The sequence below is a fragment of the Stegostoma tigrinum genome, chromosome 6, assembly GCF_030684315.1.
Source record: "Stegostoma tigrinum isolate sSteTig4 chromosome 6, sSteTig4.hap1, whole genome shotgun sequence".
Classification (NCBI taxonomy): Eukaryota; Metazoa; Chordata; class Chondrichthyes; order Orectolobiformes; family Stegostomatidae; genus Stegostoma; species Stegostoma tigrinum.
This window is the reverse complement of record NC_081359.1, coordinates 101,627,273-101,649,619: the sequence shown is the minus strand read 5'-3', so window position 1 is coordinate 101,649,619 and position 22,347 is coordinate 101,627,273. Positions and strand designations below refer to the sequence as shown.

Sequence of the window (22,347 nt, the reverse complement as noted above, 5' to 3'; positions counted from 1 at the left end):
CCCATCTACCTACTAACCTCATCCCACCTCCTTGACCTGTCCGTCTTCCCTGGACTGACCTATCCCCTCCCTACCTCCCCACCTATACTCTCTCCATCTATCTTTACTCTCCATCTTCGGTCCGCCTCCCCCTCTCTCCCTATTTATTCCAGTTCCCTCCCCCCATCCCCCTCTCTGATGAAGGGTCTAGGCCCGAAACGTCAGCTTTTGTGCTCCTGAGATGCTGCTTGGCCTGCTGTGTTCATCCAGCCTCACATTTTATTATCTTGGAATTCTCCAGCATCTGCAGTTCCCATTATCTCTGAAACAGAGAACAAACTGGAGTCTTTACAGGAAGAAGGATTTGAAAATGTATTGTCACATAACCAAAAAGGAGTCAGGGTATTTGTAGTGGATGTTGATGGACAGCTTATCCCCAGAAACGGAAACAGATGTTAGGGAAGGGAAGAGAGGAGTCTAAGGTTTTATATACAATCTGAAATCAAGCATTTTTAGATTTAGATGCAAGTAAGGACTCAAACCACAGAAAGCAAAAAAAGTGGTAAACAACAAAAATACACATGCAATCAAGGAGCTCAAATTCTGTTGGAAATTAGTCTAATGAGAAACTCTACAGGAGACAGGTTCCCCTCTGAATGCCAGAGGGAACAGCAATAGAAAATATAAAGTATTCACATTCCTGTGTCTAAACTAATGTTAGGAGGTGAAGGTGAACAGCAAACAGAATCTGGTTAAGCTGTACACTGTGCACTGGTGAGCTAACCTACCAACACATTCAGCCCTTAAGATTTAAGGCTCATCACCTGTACAACTAGCAGCTTTCTGATGCTTGAACATCAATACGGAACCAACACGGGGAATACATGAATAAAGCATCTTTAACATTGTAAAATTTCCTACAACACTTGGCAGGAGTCTTAAAGCAAACGTGTGGCACTAAGCCACATCAGTAGATCCTAAGTCAAGGTGACCAAAAGCTAAAGTATGTCTTAAAAGGAGGAAAGTGAGGTGAAGGGATGTTGGGAGGGTGTTCAAGGCCTTAGAGGCCTAGACAACTGAAGACATGGCTGCTAAACATGGAACAGTTGATATTGAGTATCATCCAAAGATGAGAATCCTTTGAAATAAAAGTCATCGAGACTTGCTTGAACAGAAGCCAAGGTGAATGGAGTTTGCTGCAGATTAAGGCACAGTTGGAGTTTGGATGACCAGCTTCCAGAATTAAAAATGCATAAGCCCAGCAAAATAGCACTGGAACAGTCAAGTCTCAAGGTAAAAGGGCTTGAATGAAGTGGATGAGTTGAGAAAGAAATGAAGTCAAGCAAAGTTACAGAAACAGCAATAGGTGTCCATAGTAAATTTACAAATTAGATCAGAAGCTCACTCCATGGTCAAACATGACTGCAAGTTTAAGAACAATTTGCACAAGTTTTCTCCTTTTGAAATGCCAGAAAAGAAAATCCCAAATGAGTTAGCAATTCAACATCTAGAAAACACATTGGGGCCCATATTCGTGACAGTGGGCTGATTGACAAAAGCTTTTCATGTTTTCCTGTACAAAGAATTAAAGGGAAGTTTCTAAACATGTGCACATTATTATGCAGAGGTGTGAAAGCAGAGTTAGTTTAAAACATTTTCACCCAAACAATAGCTACAGGAAGTCAGTCGGAGATAGCGAGAACTGCAGATGCTGGAGTCAGAGACAATACAGCATGGAGCTGGAGGAACACAGCAGGTCAGGCAGAGAAGAAAAAGATGCCAAACTGAAACGGTGACTTTCCGACTTCTTTGATGCTGCCTGACCTGTGCTCCTCCAGCTCCACACCGTGTTGTCTCTGCAGGAAGTCAGCATCCACACCCCGTCACCTGCTTGCCAACTAGAAGCATTGAACATGGGCCACCAGGCCATTGTAGGCTATCAAAGCTGCGTCGAGCAGAACTGTAAGTTAGATGGAAACGATTTGCAATTATAAAATACTATTTATTGTGAACTAGCGTCAGGTGGAGCAACACACTTACGCACAGGAACACCGGGGCAGTATGTTGCCACTGCCAGTTAGCACAAAGATGGCACTGCCAATATCCCACAAGTGAATGAGAAATTCCCTTCTTAATCATCTCTAACTCCTCCTCCTCCACACTTTATTACAACTCCTGACTCTTTCAACAACCCCCATCACAAATTCACCACTCTCTCGATCACCCACATAGCCACTTTTGGCTGAGCTTTTTGCCTGTTGCCCCCAAAATAATTGGGCCTCTTAGAAGTTGACATGGGAAATTAGAATTGCAAATTCAGAAATAGCATGGATATTAAACATATCTGGGAGCTGGTGACATAGTGGTGATCACATTCAGAATCTAGAACACCAGGTATGGCTCCAAGGACCTGGGTTCAAACCCCACTGTGGCTGGCAGTGCAATCTAAATTCAGATTCCAAAACAAACTTCAAAAACATTGGCGGTTGTCATCTATAAAAGCTCATTGGTTCAAAATCATCCTTTAGGGAAGGAAATCGGTCTTCCCGCCCTGACCTGGGCTCCATCAGACTTCAGATCCACAGCAACTGTGGTTGAGTCTTAACTGTCCTCTGGGAAATTAATGCTGATCTAGCCAGTGACATTCACACTCGACTAAATACTATAAAATAAAAATACATTGTGGATGCTGGATATCAAACAAAAACAGAAGTTGCTGGAGAAACTCAGCAGGTCTGGCAGCTCCTGTGTACAGAGAGACAGTTAAAATGTTTCAAGTTTCATGCGATTCTTCTGCTGAGAGATTTTCTCTCCATGGATGCTGCCAGACTTGTGGAGTTCCTCCAGTACTTTCTTCCCCGTGCCCCCCCACCATTTCAGGTTTCTATTTTCATTATAAATGCTTTGTTTGTTTTCACAGTAGAAAGCAATACAGCTTGCACAGGAAATACTGAGAAACAAAAAGACAACAAGATTGAGAAACTTAAAGCCATTGAACATTAGCAAATAAAACATACTGGAGAAATTAATAATTTTAAGCAAACAGTGTCAGATAGTCAATAGCCTTGGGTTTCCACAATGAAGAACACTAGCTCTCAACAAAGAAAAACCCCAAGCCTCCAGAACCAGATCGGAAGACAGAAACATAATCCCATTGCTCAAGATACAGAAGCCTGAACACACACGAACCGGTTCAGGAACAGTTTCTTTCTGGCCTTCGTTAGACTGATGAATAGACTCTAGTCTCAAATAATGAGGCTTGCTTAACATTGATCTTGCTTAGCACACACCTTGTGCAACGTAAGCTTCACTTACTATGATTTTCCTGTACCACATATAAACAAGGCTCTTCTCTGTATTTTGGTTTATTGTCACATGTACCGATCAGAAGGGAGGATGACAGAAGGAAGTCATTCAGTTCACAATGAAACACTGTCCTAGCTCGAACTAGGCCAATTTGCTTTCAAGCAGCCATTCAACTTCCTTTTGAAGATCATTCATTACCATTGAGTAGGTGGGCTTGTACTCATTGGAGTTTAGAAGATCAGGACTCTCAACCCTGTGGTTTGACAGAATGACAGAACCATAACATTATGAATGGCTTAATCAGTCAAAGAAAAAGCTACTCCCATTTGCTAATGATGCAAGACCAAAGCAGACAGTCCTTGAACATGGGCAAGAAATATAGGGGGGGGGGGGGGGGGGAGAAGGAGAAACAGCAGGAAGAACTTTTCTTTTAAAAGAAGAAAATGTAGATAGTCATTCATCACTTCGAGCTCTGCCATGGGATAGCAGTGGAAGTGGAAACAATGCTCGATTTTTCCCAAAAAGGAAATTGGATGGTGCACATCAGGACAAGTGCTGGGTGGACACAGCAAGGGGAATGGGGCTGACTGGATTGCACTGCAGAGCACAAATAGCCACAAGTAGGTTCAGAGAATGGAAATCAGCATTTATTTTTAAAAACTCAAGACTCAATTTCAGAGGGGGTTGAGTGGATCAGGATTATTTACATTAGAAAGACAGAGGTTGAGGGGGGAAAACCTGATTGAGGTCTACAAAATCATGAGGTGCAGACAGGGTGGATAACAAGAAGCTTCCTCCCCCACCCAGAGTGGGGGACTCAATTACTAGGGGTCACGACTTCAAGGAGAGAGGGGAGAAGTTTAAGGGAGCTATGCCTGGAAAATTCTTTTCGCAGAGGGTGGTGGGTGCCTGGAACATGCTGCCAGAGGTGGGCACGATAGCATTATTTAAGATGTTTCTCGACAGATACACGAATGGGCAGGGAGCAGAAGAGTACCAATCCTTGGAAAATAGGCTCGGGGGGGTTTAGATAGAGGATCTGGAGCGGCGCAGGCTTGGAGGGCTGATGGGCCTGTTCCTGCGCTGTAATTTTCATTGTTCTGTTCGAAAATATATATGGAGGAAAAAAAAGTGTTCAGACAGGTAAGTACCAAGTGACAAATCAGAGGCTCACGGCTGGCTCCACACCCAAATGGGGCCTCATTGTTACCATAACAAGCTACAACGGGCTTTTCTAGTGCTCCATGTAGCATTGCCATACTGATAATGTAAAAATATAGCATTATGTATGGGCTGGGTTACTATGCAATCAATTCGCTGACAACTCTAATGGAAACCAAAAGAAAAAAGCACCTTATTGCTAAGTTGAAGTTCAAGAGACAGTATTTTTGGAAGAAGGAACATACAAAATTTACAAGACAAGCTCGGTACAGAGCATTATAACCTGCATTTAAACACTACAACTTGCAACATTATCACAGCCTACTAAAATATTGATTCAACAGAACATGTCTGGTAATAACCATAGCCCATCAATAATACATTAGCTCCTCAATAGAGTTTTGACTGTAATGTATCCACTCATGTGGTAGATATACACTAACAGGCTATCAAATATTTCCTATAGATTAGAAAAAGTCTTTATTTATTATTACAGGCCCGTGTACTTAAGCACAATACTCCTAAAACTGTAAAATACATGCCCTGGTTGAATGGCTGCCAGCATAATATCTATGTTACTTCAAGTCAAAAACAGAAGTTTAAAAAAAACTAAGCCTAAATATATCATATTCATGGATGTCCCATCATTGCAAAAAAACTTCAGACCCACTTCTTCAGGAGTTCTCCACTATCAGTCTCCAAATTCATTCTGGTGTGAAAAGGGAGCTTTTGTTATGCAGGGTTTAGTCAAACAAATTCCAATGCAAGAGCTCACCACCATTTGCTAACAGTAATATTGGAATGCTTCAGCCAGTACATCCAGTGACTCATCATTTTGGTCATCTCCAACAGAAGCAGCATTACCAGTGAACTAGTGCACGTTCAGCAAGTCATATCCAAATCGCTTCACACATTCACTGTCAATGACCACCTCCAACAAGAGGATCTAACTGCCTCTCCTTGACATTTAATGACATCGACACCACTGAATCCTACAGCATTAATATCCAATTGGTCACCACTGAACAGAAAGTGAACTGGACCAGCCACAATTACAACAGCAAGTCCAAAAGGTGGGAATTTATGCAAACAACTTAACTTGCCAAAGCATGGCCACTATTTACAAAGACAGAAACCAGTAAAGAGACAGTATACTCTCTATTCATCATGATGGATGCAGCTCCAACATTCAAACAGCTTACTCCAAAAATAATAAACAAATCACTCTTTCCATCAAGAATGCACAGCGCCTTCCATTTACAAGATGCACTGCAGTAGCTTTTCCAGCTTCCTATAACCCCTACCATCTAGAAGGACAACAGCTGCAGATAAAGGACAGCACCACCAACTGCATGTTTCCTAACAATCTGCACACCACTGTGGCTTGAAAATGTCAATTCACCTTCACAGACACCAAACAAATCCTCAAATCTTCCTTGCAAATAATTCCTCCCCGTACCAGATCGGCATGAATTGCAGTAGCTCACGGAGGCCACACGCTGCTTTCAAGAGCATGTATGGAAGGTCAAAAATGCTGGCCATAAGAGGGACACTCACTGCTTTATATTGTTGAATGGGGTATCAATATTCAGCATACAGATACAAAATGCAGTATGTTAGCAATCCAAGAATTCAATACATTATAGAGAACACAAGGTGGAGATGGTCAAGCTGGCCAAGTTCCTGTTTGTGATCACTCCCAATCTGTCCCAGTCCACTCATGTCAATCGAGAAAGCACAATAACATCTACTTTGTCAGGCTAAGGAAATTCAGCATGTCCTCAAACTCTTACCAATTTTACTGATACGCCATAGAAAGAATTCTATTTGGACGCATTACAGCGTGGTTTGAAAACTGCTCTTCCCAAGACTGCAAGAAATGACAGTGAATCATGAACACAGCCCAGCCCATTGCGCAAATCAGCCTTCCATCCATTGACTCAATCTATACGTCCCATAGCCTCAGAAATGCAACCGACATAATCAAGGACACCTTCTCCTCCAGTTATACTCTTCCACCCACTCCCATCAAAAAGACAAAGTTTGAATGCACACGGCAATAGATTCAAAAACAGCTTCTTCCCTGCTGTTATCAAACTTCTGAACAAGCCTCTCAAATGTTAATTACCATTGCTCTCTACTCACTGTATCTTAGTACATGCAATAATAAAAAACCCAAATCAAACACAAGGAGTTTAAATGCCAAAGCCTCAAATTTTAACCAAAACATTTTTTGAATTCTGAAATTAGGTAATCATGTCGCTCTCAAGATGGTTAAATCCCTGAGGGAATGCCTGCTTCAGGCACAGTAAGGGGCAGGAGAGGGAGGTTGCAGGGAAAGCTATTTTACCATCAGCTTTGGAACTTTAAAAAAAGCACTGAACTTACCATAATTTTTACAAAAAATACAAGCCTATAAGGTGAGTCAACTCAACCAATAATAAAACCTGCACACTTCTGAAAGAGCCTCATCAAGTTAGTGTTTGGTTGGACCTCCACAGAGAGCTCTCGCCAAGTCAGAGCTCACAACCCAACACTTTTCACTGGCAACTCCCAGGACAGTCACAACACAGTTTGAGAAACCCTTAACTCGAATCTGTGTACTGCCCAAGAAGGTGCCTTTCAAGTCGAGGCTACTTAAGATTGGCTGGATGGTTAATAGTAAGGAAGGAGGTCTTGGGATGCAGGAAGCTGTACATGAGTAGGTCAGAAGAGCAGATCAGTGGCAAATGGAATTTAACTCTGATAAATGTGAGATGATGCACTTTGGAAGAAAAGGGAGTACTCAATAGCACTCAAAAGGTACTAGGAAGCTCACAGAAACAGAGGGATCTTGGATGCTTATCAACAGGGTTAATAAGGTAGTCAAGAAGCACTTGCCTTTAATCAGTAATGGCATAGATTATAAAAGCAAGAATTTATGTTGGGGCTGTACAAAACTTTAGTTAGGCCACAATGGAGTACTATGTGCAGTCCTGGTCAGCACATTATAGGGATGAAGTGATTGCACCAGACACGCTGTATAAATTCACCATGGCACTGCCCAGAATACAGCAATTGTAGCTACAAGAAAGAGACAGACTCTGGTGAAGCTCAAATTGTTTTTCTTTACAGCAGTAAAGGCTGAGAGGGGACTTGATTGGAGGTGAATAAAATGACAGACACAGGCAGTCCGGTTAGAAAAAAAACTCGAAGCTTGTATTCTTTCCTAATAATTGTGATAGGAAGGTAGGTGTTTATTTTTATGTTGAAAGCTCTGTGGGTAAAATAGCTTTCCATGCAATCCACCCTGACCCCAGGCAGGCATTTTCACTGGGGTTGAGCAACAAACTAAGACCCAATTACCTGTACATTCATAGATAATGGGAACTGCAGATGCTGGAGATTCCAAGATAATAAAATGTGAGGCTGGATGAACACAGCAGGCCAAGCAGCATCTCAGGAGCACAAAAGCTGACGTTTCGGGCCTAGACCCTTCATCAGAGAGGGGGATGGGGGGAGGGAACTGGAATAAATAGGGAGAGAGGGGGAGGCGGACCGAAGATGGAGAGTAAAGAAGATAGGTGGAGAAGGTGTGGGTGGGGAGGTAGGGAGGGGATAGGTCAGTCCAGGGAAGACGGACAGGTCAAGGAGGTGGGATGAGGTTAGTAGGTAGCTGGGGGTGCGGCTTGGGGTGGGAGGAAGGGATGGGTGAGAGGAAGAACCGGTTAGGGAGGCAGAGACAGGTTGGACTGGTTTTGGGATGCAGTGGGTGGGGGGGAAGAGCTGGGCTGGTTGTGTGGTGCAGTGGGGGGAGGGGATGAACTGGGCTGGTTTAGGGATGCAGTGGGGGAAGGGGAGATTTTGAAACTGGTGAAGTCCACATTGATACCATATGGCTGCAGGGTTCCCAGGCGGAATATGAGTTGCTGTTCCTGCAACCTTCGGGTGGCATCATTGTGGCAGTGCAGGAGGCCCATGATGGACATGTCATCAAGAGAATGGGAGGGGGAGTGGAAATGGTTTGCGACTGGGAGGTGCAGTTGTTTGTTGCGAACTGAGCGGAGGTGTTCTGCAAAGCGGTCCCCAAGCCTCCGCTTGGTTTCCCCAATGTAGAGAAAGCCGCACCGGGTACAGTGGATGCAGTATACCACATTGGCAGATGTGCAGGTGAACCTCTGCTTAATGTGGAATGTCATCTTGGGGCCTGGGATGGGGGTGAGGGAGGAGGTGTGGGGACAAGTGTAGCATTTCCTGCGGTTGCAGGGGAAGGTGCCGGGTGTGGTGGGGTTGGAGGGCAGTGTGGAGCGAACAAGGGAGTCACGGAGAGAGTGGTCTCTCCGGAAAGCAGACAGGGGTGGGGATGGAAAAATGTCTTGGGTGGTGGGGTCGGATTGTAAATGGCGGAAGTGTCGGAGGATAATGCGTTGTATCCGCAGGTTGGTAGGGTGGTGTGTGAGAACGAGGGGGATCCTCTTGGGGCGGTTGTGGCGGGGGCGGGGTGTGAGGGATGTGTCGCGGGAAATGCAGGAGACGCAGTCAAGGGCGTTCTCAATCACCGTGGGGGGGAAGTTGCGGTCCTTAAAGAACTTGGACATCTGGGCTGTGCGGGAGTGGAATGTCTTATCGTGGGAGCAGATGCGGCGGAGGCGGAGGAATTGGGAATAGGGGATGGAATTTTTGCAGGAGGGTGGGTGGGAGGAGGTGTATTCTAGGTAGCTGTGGGAGTCGGTGGGCTTGAAATGGACATCACTTACAAGCTGGTTGCCTGAGATGGAGACTGAGAGGTCCAGGAAGGTGAGGGATGTGCTGGAGATGGCCCAGGTGAACTGAAGGTTGGGGTGGAAGGTGTTGGTGAAGTGGATGAACTGTTCGAGCTCCTCTGGGGAGCAAGAGGCGGCGCCGATACAGTCATCAATGTACCGGAGGAAGAGGTGGGGTTTGGGGCCTGTGTAGGTGCGGAAGATGGACTGTTACAACGCATTATCCTCCGACACTTCCGCCATTTACAATCCGACCCCACCACCCAAGACATTTTTCCATCCCCACCCCTGTCTGCTTTCCGGAGAGACCACTCTCTCCGTGACTCCCTTGTTCGCTCCACACTGCCCTCCAACCCCACCACACCCGGCACCTTCCCCTGCAACCGCAGGAAATGCTACACTTGTCCCCACACCTCCTCCCTCACCCCCATCCCAGGCCCCAAGATGACATTCCACATTAAGCAGAGGTTCACCTGCACATCTGCCAATGTGGTATACTGCATCCACTGTACCCGGTGCGGCTTTCTCTACATTGGGGAAACCAAGCGGAGGCTTGGGGACCGCTTTGCAGAACACCTCCGCTCAGTTCGCAACAAACAACTGCACCTCCCAGTCGCAAACCATTTCCACTCCCCCTCCCATTCTCTTGATGACATGTCCATCATGGGCCTCCTGCACTGCCACAATGATGCCACCCGAAGGTTGCAGGAACAGCAACTCATATTCCGCCTGGGAACCCTGCAGCCATATGGTATCAATGTGGACTTCACCAGTTTCAAAATCTCCCCTTCCCCCACTGCATCCCTAAACCAGCCCAGTTCATCCCCTCCCCCCACTGCACCACACAACCAGCCCAGCTCTTCCCCCCCACCCACTGCATCCCAAAACCAGTCCAACCTGTCTCTGCCTCCCTAACCGGTTCTTCCTCTCACCCATCCCTTCCTCCCACCCCAAGCCGCACCCCCAGCTACCTACTAACCTCATCCCACCTCCTTGACCTGTCCGTCTTCCCTGGACTGACCTATCCCCTCCCTACCTCCCCACCCACACCTTCTCCACCTATCTTCTTTACTCTCCATCTTCGGTCCGCCTCCCCCTCTCTCCCTATTTATTCCAGTTCCCTCCCCCCATCCCCCTCTCTGATGAAGGGTCTAGGCCCGAAACGTCAGCTTTTGTGCTCCTGAGATGCTGCTTGGCCTGCTGTGTTCATCCAGCCTCACATTTTATTACCTGTACATTCATGTTCAGAATTCAAAAAAATGGTGAAAATTCTTGCAGGGCTTTGATTTGCAAACACCTATTCTCCACAGTGGTGTGAAATTCTTGGACTGCATTACTGTAACCATGGTGGATACTGATGATCCATTCAAGAATAATAAATAGTGGCCATCCCTGTTATGGTGAGCATTTTTGACACATACTTGCTAACTACAGGGGAGTAAAGGGTCAATGACAAGTGGGCATAATTTTAAAGTGACAGGCAACAGACTGAGGGGATTTGACAATTTCACCTAGAGGCGGAGGGGAGTGTTTGAAATGCACTGCTTGGAAGGGCAGTCAAGGTGGGAAACCTCAACATTCTTACAAACAAAAGTACATGGATGAGCACTTGAAATATCATAAAATTTGAAGGTATGGACCAAACGATGAAAAGTGGGATCAGTATAGATTTTGCCTCGATGGGCCAAATGGCCTTTTCCATGCTGTGTCTCTCTGACACCCAAGGGGAAAACAAAAGTGTAGTGCTACAAAGGGAGGGGAAGGGATTTGCTCAGTTGCTTTTGCAGAGGATGAAAATGGGTATGACAAGCCAAATGGCTCCTTTCTGCTCTGTCACGTCTGATATTCCTATAATAGGCCAATGAGCCAATCAAAAGTGTGCTCTGCTTTGTGTACCCAGGAGTGTTGGCTGCTCCAGTCAGGGAAACAAGCTGTGTCATTACTAGTTTTTTTTTTATTTTGACACAATCTGTAGTCAATATGAAAAAAAACCATTAGAACTTCCCAGCCGAACATGTGGCCACGGCCACAGTATTTATCAGATTCAAGTGCTCGCTCCTTCCTCTCCTGAAAACCAAATATTCACACACTCCAACGAGGCTGCAGACTGTGGTCTGATTCTATCTTCAGAGCATGAAGGAAGTCTGTTTTCAACCCTGGCTTACTACAACAGTTCCTGAAAGTTGCCAACACTCAATTATTTTGCCTTCAGCACTGAGCCTGTGTGCACTTATACATTTCCCCAAAGACTCTCTGACAAGTCTCGGCATACCCCAGGAGGATATGGACACTAGTTTGAGAACACACTTCTTTAAAAGCCGAATAAATTATGCTCTCCCTTGTCAGGGAGAACCATTTGGAGTGAACACACAGTTTCATGGGGATTCTAAGATTCCCTACGTGCGTGGGTGGCACATGCCAACTCCGAGATGTGCTATAACCAACAGGAATTTGGTCCTCTTGTCCAAAGTGCAAAAATAAAACAACAATTCCAAACAAAGTTTCAAAAGCAAATAATTCAAAGGGTTTGCAGAAGTCAGCAGCTCACCTAGGTGCATTGTCCTGGTGCCTGTCTTCAGTGTGTAGTGCTTCTAACAATGCTATTTCCATGGCTGTAGCGTAGCTGGTGGAAGATGCTTTTACAAGGTGGCTATTATGAGGGGCATAGTTTTAAAGTGAGTGGAAGTAGATATAGAGGAGACAACAGAGATAGGTTCTTTACTCAGAGCATGGTAGGGACATGGAATGCATTGCTGGAAAGGGTAGTGGAGTCGGCCTTATTAGGGGCATTTAAGTGGTTATTAGATAGGCCTATGGATGATAGTATAAGGTAGGGGTGGAGGTTAGATAGACCTCAGGTTTAGGGGAAAAGTTCGTCACAACATCGTGGGCTGAAGGGCCTGTACTGTGCTGTATTGTTCTACAAACTCACTAATTCCAATTCACTAATTGTGCTCCTGAGATGCTGCTTGGCCTGCTGTGTTCATCCAGCTACACACTATTATCTTGTATTCTCAAGCATCTGCAGTTCCCATTATCTCTCACTAATTCCAAATCCAACATTCCATTTTCAGCAACATTCCCATTACTGGGATCATATCAGCATCTGGGGCTTCCCTGCTTCGTTTGTTCCACATACTCCAAAAGGGCCGGTCTACTTCCCAATGACCTTTGCAATCCAGTAGATTTACTGGAATCTACAGTAAAGGGACTGGAGACGCAAATCTAAGCACAACCCAAAGGTTAGAGACCAAAGGTCAAAATTATTCATGCAGTGATCAGATATCTTCAGTTCCTGATCTAAATTACATTTTGATCAACCACACCCTGATATTCAGATCTTGAGCTCAAATTTAGGCTTAAATACACAAATAATACCTAAAAATTTGCATCCTTTCCCATTTCATACCTAAAGAGAACAAAAGCCACTTCCAGCACCCTAGAAAGCTATCCTCGCATGGTGTTATGATATCAGATGTTACTACTGGCCAAGTCAGAGCCTGGAAAAAAAATCTGGCTTGATGGATTTTTGAATTTAGTCTTTCACTGGAATACACAAGCACAAGATTTTATTCCAATAAAAACAGCAGTTAATTGTATAAAACAAGTTTAAAAAAATACAGACCAAATAACTGTGAAAGATTTCAAAACATGCGGCACAACTAAATTCCATCTACTCCCAACACTGAAAATCCTGAGAAATGTTCCTTTGCCATTAATTCTGCAGACTTGCCTCAACTTCCACTGCATTACCAGTTCCCTTGAATGAACCCCCTAAAGCACTGTGCAAAAAATTAAAAGAAAAATACTTGCTCATCTTAGATTCCGCTGCAGCATATAGCCTGAATTATTTGCCCCCTCTCACTCACTAGTTGTGGAACCTCATAATATAAACATGCTTCCATTGACATTCCAGGAAGCCTTAGGTGACCTGCTCTGACATGTACTGGTTTCAGGTCATGGCTCTGGAGAAACTGACCTCGTCATTTTTAAAACCCGTTAAAAAACCAAATCTTCATGTGCTGCTAGCTTAAAAATCAAATTCTAAGAAGGAGTAATAGCAACCCTTCCCCCAACACCTCTCCCACCCCCACCCTGCCAACAAATGATGGTTGTTGAGTTAGAAGTACTTGAAAACAAAAATTGACAATGCATTTAGTTGCAATTGGAATATATTTTTGCCATTAACTGGCAAAGGGCACAATTCAGCACATTGACAGAATGTGACAAAGTTCATAAAGCCCACAAATAACAAGATTTTTTTTGTTGAAAATGCTCATTTTACTGCTCTTTCCCAGCATGTCCTGCAGACAACCAAATATTTAGCCCAGAACTGGCTGACATTTTTATTTAAAACCTATGAAGAATTTATGGGCCTGTTGGGTTTCTAGTTCATCAGTTTAACATTTCTCTTCCTCCCAGCATACCAGGCCACTAATTAGTGGACTTTGCTTACAAATGCCAGGACCCCAATATCATACAGAATCCCAGGTACACCCGTGCTGACAGTGTAGCACTGTGCGTAACAGTTTAAAAGGCAAGCTTCTAATAACCCTATCTTTTTTAAAAAAGGGTGGCAAATGCATTCCCAAGGCTGCATGCCCAGAGGACCCACAATCATGGCAGGCCAGCAACTCCAGTTACAGACATACAGATAATGCCACAATCCAGGGTTGGAAGGAAAGCCCTTCACCACACATTTTAAAATGGGCGAGGATGCAGCCATCAGCCCAGTGTAGTCATGGAGGCATTTAGCCTCTTACTCTGCTGCCCTCAGCCTGATTGAACAAGCATTCTCCCCACAGGTAGAGTAACATCCAGATGTTGGAAAAATGCCAATGCAACAAGATGGACTCTAGGCAAAACTTCATGCACATACTGGGCTACGACCACAGAGCAAGGAGCTAACTGGGTTCCAGAATGCCTGGGGAACATCTTCAGACAGGAATGCCATTTCTACAAGACCATGAAAATTCAGATTTCCCCACACGTTGCGTGAATATTAGCAAGCCAGTGCTCTCAGAGGTCAATGTACATCAAGCAGCACGGTGGCTCAGAGGTTAGCACTGCAGCCTCACAGCGCCAGGGACCCGGATTCGATTCCAGCTTCGGGTGACTATCCGTGCAGAGTTTGCACATTCTCCCCGTGTCTGCGTGGGTTTCCTCCGGGTGCTCCGGTTTCCTCCCACAGTCCAAAGACATGCAGGCTAGGGGGATTGGCCATGCTAAGTTGCCCGTAGTGTTCAGGGGCGTTTGGTTTATAGGGGGATGGGTCTGGGTGGGATGCTCCAAGGGGTGGTGTGGGCTTGTTGGGCTAAAGGGCCTGCTTCCACAATGTACGGAATCTAATCTAATCTAAAATAAATAGAACATTCTCAATTGCTTTTGCGACTCTAGCACAACTAGCACATTTAAAAAGGCTTTCAAACCTATACTTTGAGAACAATTTGGATCTTTCTGGATGCAGGTTAAGTGCTCCAGACAGGCAGACAGAACAGTTACCTAGTAATTATTGCTATGCAGGAGTTGCCTAAACAGCTAAAACTACACAAATAATAAAAGCCTGACAGAACTAAGGGTTAATGAATGTTTATTTTGCTGAGGTTCAAACGTAATTGCTATTGTTCTCCTGAACAGGTTTTCCTTTACATTTCAGCCTCCTCCTAGCAGTGGACACAAAATGCAGACTGGGTAACTGCTTTGTGAAACACCTTCCTTTCCAATAAAATGATCCTGAGCTTCCCATTGCCTCATTTTCTGCTTGGGGATAATGTGACCTTTAGGAATCAGCAAGAGAATTGATTAATTTTAAGAGCTTGACACTGCTTTCCATATCTATTACTCACTCCTAGGCTCTCTCAACATGCAGTTGCTTTCAGCCAGTCCATTTCCAACTTCTCATAGCTCCTACTATCTAGCTTCGCTTCTGCCCCGGCTTGATACCAACAGTCCTTATAACCACCCACCATTTATCTCTGATGAAGGGTCAAAGCCCAAACGTCAGCTTTTGTGTTCCTGAGATGCTGCTTGGCCTGCTGCGTTCATTTCACACTGTTATCTTGGATTCTCCAGCATCTGCAGTTCCCATTATCTCTGACCACGCTTTATGTCTCACTGGGCTCCCTCTCTACCGACCCACTCCTGCCTCCTGTTCCTGCCCACCTCCCACCAACCCAGCTCTCTTCCACCCCTACCTATTTCCCCAACAACAGCACCATGCGCACGCACACCATCTCTTCCTAACTAAGATAACAAAGTGTGAAGCTGGATGAACACAGCAGGCCAAGCAGCATCTCAGGAGCACAAAAGCTGATGTTTCAGGCCTAGACCCTTCATCAGAGAGGGGGATGGGGTGAGGGTTCTGGAATAATTGGGGGGGGGGGGGGGGGGGGGGAGAGGCGGTCCGAAGATGGAGAGAAAAGATAGGTGGAGAGGAGAGTATAGGTGGGGAGGTAGGGAGGGGATAGGTCAGTCCAGGGAAGACTGACAGGTCAAGGAGGTGGGATGAGGTTAGTAGGTAGGAAACGGAGGTGCCGCTTGAGGTGGAAGGAAGAGATGAGTGAGAGGAAGAACAGGTTAGGGAGGCAGAGACAGGCTGGGCTGGTTTGGGGCTGCAGTGGGGGGGGGGGGGGGGGGGGACGAACTGGGCTGGTTTTGGGAAGCGGTGGGGGGGGGGGGGGGGGGGGGGAGATTTTGAAGCTGTGAAGTCCACATTGATACCATTGGGCTGCAGGGTTCACAAGCAGAACATATACGATTTGCTGTTCCTGCAACCTTCGGGTTGCATCATTGTGGCACTGCAGGAGGCCCATGATGGGCATGTCATCTAAAGACTGGGAGGGGGAAGTTGAAATGGTTCGCGACTGGGAGGTGCAGTTGTTTATTGTGAACCGAGCAGAGGTGTTCTGCAAAGCGGTCCCCTTCCCCCACTGCATCCCAAAACCAGCCCAGCCGGTCTCTGCCTCCCTAACCTGTTCTTCCTCCCACCTCAAGCCGCACCTCCAGTTCCTACCTACTAACCTCATCCTACCTCCTTGACCTGTCCGTCTTCTCCGGACTGACCTATCCCCTCCCTACCTTTGGTCCCACCTCCCCCTCTCTCCCTATTTATTCCGGAACCCTCACCCCATTCCCCTCTCTGATGAAGGGGCGAGGCCCGAAACGTCAGCTTTTGTGCTCCCGAGATGCTGCATGGCCTGTTGTGTTCATCCAGCTCCACACTTTGTTATCTTGGATTCTCCAGCATCTGTCGTTCCCATTATCTCTTCCTAACTGCTCAGTTCTGAAGAAAGGTGACTGGACTTGAAAGTTCAACACTTTTCTCACAACAGAAGCTGCCAAACCTGTCGAGTTTCTCCACTAATTTCCATCTGTGGACTTTCTTTATTCTTTCATGGGACTTGGGTATCACTGGTGAGCACAGCCTTTGTTGCGCATCTGCAATTTGCCCTTGAACTGAGTGGGTAGACAGAGGTGGGCTGGGCACTTTCCAGGACCAATGCCTTAGCATTAGTCCTGTTCATGAATTTACAATATAGAACAAAACAAGATACCATCAGGATAACTATTATACCCCGCAGGATGGCTTTGATATGACCTAACTTAGCACCAATTTAGTACAGTGAGCAAACGACTTGGGTCCTTTTTAAAAGGCCAACTCGTGTGTATGGACTAGATGATTCACAGGGCATACAAGTGATAGCATCCCTACTTTTGGTCTGAAAGTCTCAGGTTCAAGTCGTGCCTCCTCCTGCATGATAAAATATGTGGCAAATCTGAGACCAGGTTCTTCTTTAAACTTGGGTTTAAGTCACAGCTACTCCATAAGTGTGACTTAATTGTCATTAAAATATCTATAACTACTTGAAGGTAGGCTTGTTGTACACAGGGAAGGCAGCTCCCTAGCAGATTTCTCAACTAGCATATCACATAATTTGATCAACAAGGGAATCTAACTGTTTTACACTGTGGCTTGATTTAAAAATTGATTCATGCAATTGTATAGCAGGCCAGTATTTATTGTCCATCTGTAAGTGCCCTTAAGGTAGCAGTAAGCTGTCTTCCTGAACATCTATAGTCTAAGTTTGGGGAGGCGATGGTCGAGTGGTATTCTCACCGGACCTTTAACTCAGAGACCTACGTAATGTTCTGGGGACCCAGGTTCAAATCCTGCCACAGCACAGTGGAATTTGAATTTAATAAATATCTAGACCGAAGAGGCCAAATGATAACCATGAATCCATTGTCTAATGTCCTTTTTGGGAAGGAAATCTTCCATCCTTACTTGGTCTGGCCTAAATCAGCGATGCATTGGAGTCTTAACTGCCCTCTGGGTAGTTAGAATGGGCAATAAATCTTGCCTGACCAGCAATGCCCTCATCCTGTTTATGAGCAAAGGAAAAAAATAAATCTTTAAATAGAAGTAGTAGATCAGCTTGAGCTTATGAGCATGTCAGAAATGCTGATGTTTGGAGACTTTAAGGTTCCCGAAAATGCTTCAGAGAAATCGGCACAGCTTCTTCTGTTGCAAGGCTTTTTATATTTTCAGGAGTGACAGAGAGGTGTTTACCTTTGAGGCACACAGACAAGTTTTTCACTTTACGGACAAAGATGTTCTGGGAAAAACAGAAACCATGCCCAGTACTTCACCCCATCAATTCCAAAATAAGCTTGTCCAGCAATTGGTGTAACAAACCTCATCTTATCACTCATAAGCTTTGTCTCCCTTTCAAAGTTAATTGCACTTCCAGTCATTAACAGTCAATTCACAGTTGACCAATTCCAAGGATTCACATATCCCTTGAAAACCCTCTTTCATCCATAAGGTCTCGACAGTTCCATATTTCTGTTCCTTATGGTACTCAAGTTGGAAAAGATTCAAAGTCACAAAGTGACTCAAGCAATACACCTCTCAAGCCTTAGATATCTTGTGACTGTTCATCATTGTAACAGGCAATATGTGGCCCTGCATTCATTCTACTCACTTACAATCAACTTATTTATTAGAACACTCCATACTATCATTATTGCAGACTTTCAAATCAACATTGATTAGGCCACTTCTAGAATACGGTGTTTAGTTCTGGTCTCCCCACTATAGGGAGAATGTTGCTAAACTTGAAAGGGTTTAGAGAGATTTACAAGAATGTTGCCAGGGTTGAAGGGTTTGAGTTATATAGAGAGGCTGAATAGGCTGGGGCTATTTTCCCTGCAATGTCAGTGGCTGAGGGGTACACTTATATAGAGGTTTATGAAATCGTGAAGGGCATGGATAACGTGAAGAGCCATGGTATTTTTCCTCCACGTAGGAGTCCAAAACTAGAGGGCTTAGGTTCAAGATGAGAGGGGAAAGGTTTGAGACACCTGAAGGCCAACTTTTTCCATAGAGGGTGGTGCATGTATGGAATGAGCTACCAGAGGAAGGGGGAGGCTGGTACAATTACAGCATTTCAAAAGGCATCTGTATGGATATATGAATAGGAAGGGATTATGGGCCAAATACGTGACAAAATAAATTTAGGATATCTGGTCAGCACAGACAAGTTGGACCAAAACATCTCTGTGCTGTAGATCTTTATCACTTTTTGACCATTGCAATCACATTTGTTAGAGCTCTCACACAGTTAAGCAATATTCCAGTTTTGAAGTTATCATTGAAGCAAACAGATTACTGTCTTATTTCAAAATATAAGAACATCTTTAAGATAATGCATTCCTAATAATTAAGGACTTGAAGCTGGACAATACCGAACAATCAACTTTCTAAATTATTCCGATTCCATAAATCATGTACACTCGTCAAACCTCTCTCCAGGTTTTTTTTAAAAATCAAAAGGAACAAACACAGTCTGTGTTCTTCTGTTTTTAATTTCTGTCTGAACACACACCAACACCCCAGGAAAAGTGTGAACAGTGAGGATAGAATAACAGATCCTATAGGCAGCTGCAGACACCTTCTCATTGCCAAAAGGACATTTCCAAGTGAATTAGCCAAGTTTTCATCAGCTTCATAGTCCCAACCTTTCAGACAGCACCATCTTGCATTGCTTACAAATTAAAACTAGTGACTTAGAAAGCTGAATCATACTGCTGGGAAAACTCAGGTCAGGCAGCACTGTGGAGAGAAAGCAGAGTTAACGTTTCACGTCCAGTGACGCTTCACATCACATAGATTTGCAGACAGCTTTTCCTGTGGCTTCAGAGGAGTGGCATTTATTGATAACGATTCAAACACTTTTGTCCCATTATTTGGTAAATATTCTGAAGTTCATACCGAAAAAATGTTAATGCATTCCAGGCCAATACATTCTCAGGGCTGTTCAGCAATATTCTTAAATTAAAGAATTGAATACCCTTTTTAATCTTATGTTCTGCAAGATGAAACCTTGAGAATAGGTGACATGTAAATTTACAATGAAATACTCATCAATAGGGCCTTATTTTACAAAATTGTCACTTGTTCAAGAAAATGCTAATTATTTGTGTATTCATGCATCACACTGTTCAGAAAAACTCAGACAAAATTATAAACTACATGTTCAATTCAAACCTACGCATATTATATGATAGAAAACTAACAAAAAATTGAAAATAAATACAAACCCCGAGTAAACAAAGTGTGGGGCTGGGTGAACACAGCAGGCCAAGCAGTATCTTCGGAGCAGGAAGGCTGATGTTTTGGACCTGAAACGTCAGCCTTCTTGCTCCCAAGATGCTGCTTGTCCTGCTGTGGTCATCCAGCTCCACACTTTTGCCTCGAATTCTCCAGCATCTGCAGTTCCTATTATCTCTGATACAGTTGGTCAACTATTATTAGAATTGGATCAGTCACACAGAACAAACTAATGAAAGATAAGAGTTCTGAGGAAGGGACTCTCAAACTGAAACATTAACTGATCTCTCTCCACAGATGCTACCAGATGCGCTTACCTTTTCCAGGAATTTCTATGTTTGTTGTTAATAAAAGACCATTTTCTTGAATAAGTGAACCATTAGGATCTCTACATTTTGACTTGATTTCAAAAACAAATACCAAGTTTTGTTTTTAAAGATGTAATCTGCTCACTGGATTATTAAGTTACCACTATATTGTTGGCCCAGTTTTGTAATCACCACAGTAACTCACATTTAGCTGAAGGAGATTTACTGCAGGAAGTTACAAAAACATAGTATGAGCAGATACTAGAAAGCTGAAAACTTTGTGTTGCAATGTGTGTGTATTTAATTGCGGTTTCAGATTCCTGTGGCTGAACATTTTCCATTTCATTTACTTTTTTTGAAAAAAAATGGTCCTGTTAGAATAAAGTCTGCCTCACACACTGCAATGTTCAAAGCTTCAAATGGGTAGAAAAGCAACAAGCTGGTGTGTGACAAATTCTAACCTTGGCAGAGCCACATATCCAAGAATGACATGTACACCAAGGTATACAAACTAAAATGAAGTACTGCAGAAGCTGGCGATATGGAAAAACAAATTTCTGGCAAAATTCAGCAGATCTGGGATTCAATATTGAGCTCGACAACTTCATAGCCAGATTCCATCTTTCTACTTTTTAAAAAAAAACACAAACCCCACACCAAGTCCTGCTCTGACATGGCTTGCTTTCAGCACTGCCAACCCATTTTCACCTGCTCTCAGGCCTATGACCACAGTACAGAGTTTGCTTCCAGCACAGATTACCCATTCTCTGCTCTTCTCAATCTTATCACTTAGTTAGTTTCTCTTCTGTCTTGGCCTGCTATCCATCATTCCCTTATCTATCCCTTTCATCTCTCTTTTTTGGCTCCATCTCCACCTTTCAGCTCACCTATCCCCCTACCCCTATTACCAACCTCGCAGTCAGCACAAATAATTTCTTTTCCTAGCAAGGAAGAGTCACTGGGGTCAAAAGAAAAAAATACCTATGCTTCCTTCCCACAGATGCTGCTAGATCTGCAGAGTCTCACTAGCAATTTCTGCGTTTAGTAGCACACCAAGCAACTTCGGTTAAAAATAGCAACGTCCATGTTCTATATTTTATAAAAAGCATAAGTTCATGCTCTCAAGGGCAAGTAGCAACAAATTCCTGGCGACTGACATCCGTGGAAGGTGTTTTAGTGGGCGGATTGGGTGAAGACCTATTATTCAAATAAATACGAGGGGAGCATTGGCACCACTGAACTGAAAGGGTGAGCTACAACTAAAAAAAGTATCTTCCCATGCACGAGTTCCTTCATTAAACTAAAGAGAAAAATCTGCCCTTTTGAAAAACAGGCTGGAATTTTGCAAGTTTTTAAAAGAGTACAGCGTGGGAAACTATAAAAGAGAGTTTCAACTACTGGCTGTTGAGATTCACTCGTAGTTAATTTTTTTTCCAGTCTTCGTTCAGCCTCACCAATCGATTTGCGGCGAGCACCAAACTTAAAGAAAATCTCTCAACTCATAGAAAGGGACGAAGATGCAAAGCACAAAAAAGGGAAAGATTCAGAACGGAAAATCCATGCGGTTCCTTCTACTAACACTGGATTCAATCCGCCCAAGTGACTTGCCTCCAGACTTTTGTTTTGGCTTCTAAATAAAAACAACACCAACACAAACCGCAAAATAACGAGCGGAGATCAAGAAAAATGTTTTACCTTTCGTTCCAACGAAGACAAAAGCCAAACCGAAGAGGAGGACAGCTCTTGAAGGGAACATGGCTTTCCTGAAGGCAAGAAAAAGTTCTTGGAAAACAAAAATCCCTCTCAAGAAACACGGAGTCAAAAAACTTTTTTCCCCCCCCTTACACAACACGCCACTCTCCTACCGCAGAAAACTTACCCACTCTTTCATGCAAAGCACCTTTATATAAAATAAGCGCCGCACGCCTGTAACCCGCATTAAAAGCGACTCAACTTCTTTAATGAGACTCCACCCGCAGAAGTGGGGGGTGGTTAAGGGTGAGAGTCATTGGGGGGGTCTGTCAATCCAATTGATTGGCAGCAGGCTGTTCCAATGAACGCTCCGTGTGTCACAGTTTGGCCAATCGTGGGAAGGGAGTGGTGCTCCCTCCCAGTAAAGGGGCGGTGTCATTACTAGCAATTCCTTTCGGGTAAACATCACGACCGCGCCCTGGCTGCTCCGGACGTTTTGGGAAGGAAGGAAGGATGATTATTTAAGTGGAAAACCACTGCAACGGAA

At 44.3% G+C, this 22,347-nt stretch overlaps 1 protein-coding gene across 1 annotated transcript in view; it reads right to left on the bottom strand.

The window, feature by feature from the left end:
- Positions 1 to 22,057, bottom strand: part of LOC125453484 (CD99 antigen-like protein 2) — a 51,237-nt gene extending 29,180 nt beyond the window's left edge. The window contains exons 1-2 of the mRNA XM_059646812.1: positions 21,988 to 22,057; positions 21,804 to 21,890 (exon numbers count right to left, since the gene is read on the bottom strand). Of these exons, the coding sequence (XP_059502795.1) occupies positions 21,804 to 21,864 (61 nt within the window). The 5' untranslated portion in view covers positions 21,865 to 21,890; positions 21,988 to 22,057. The remainder of the gene's footprint in view (positions 1 to 21,803; positions 21,891 to 21,987) is intronic.
- Between the last annotated feature and the right edge of the window lie 290 nt (positions 22,058 to 22,347).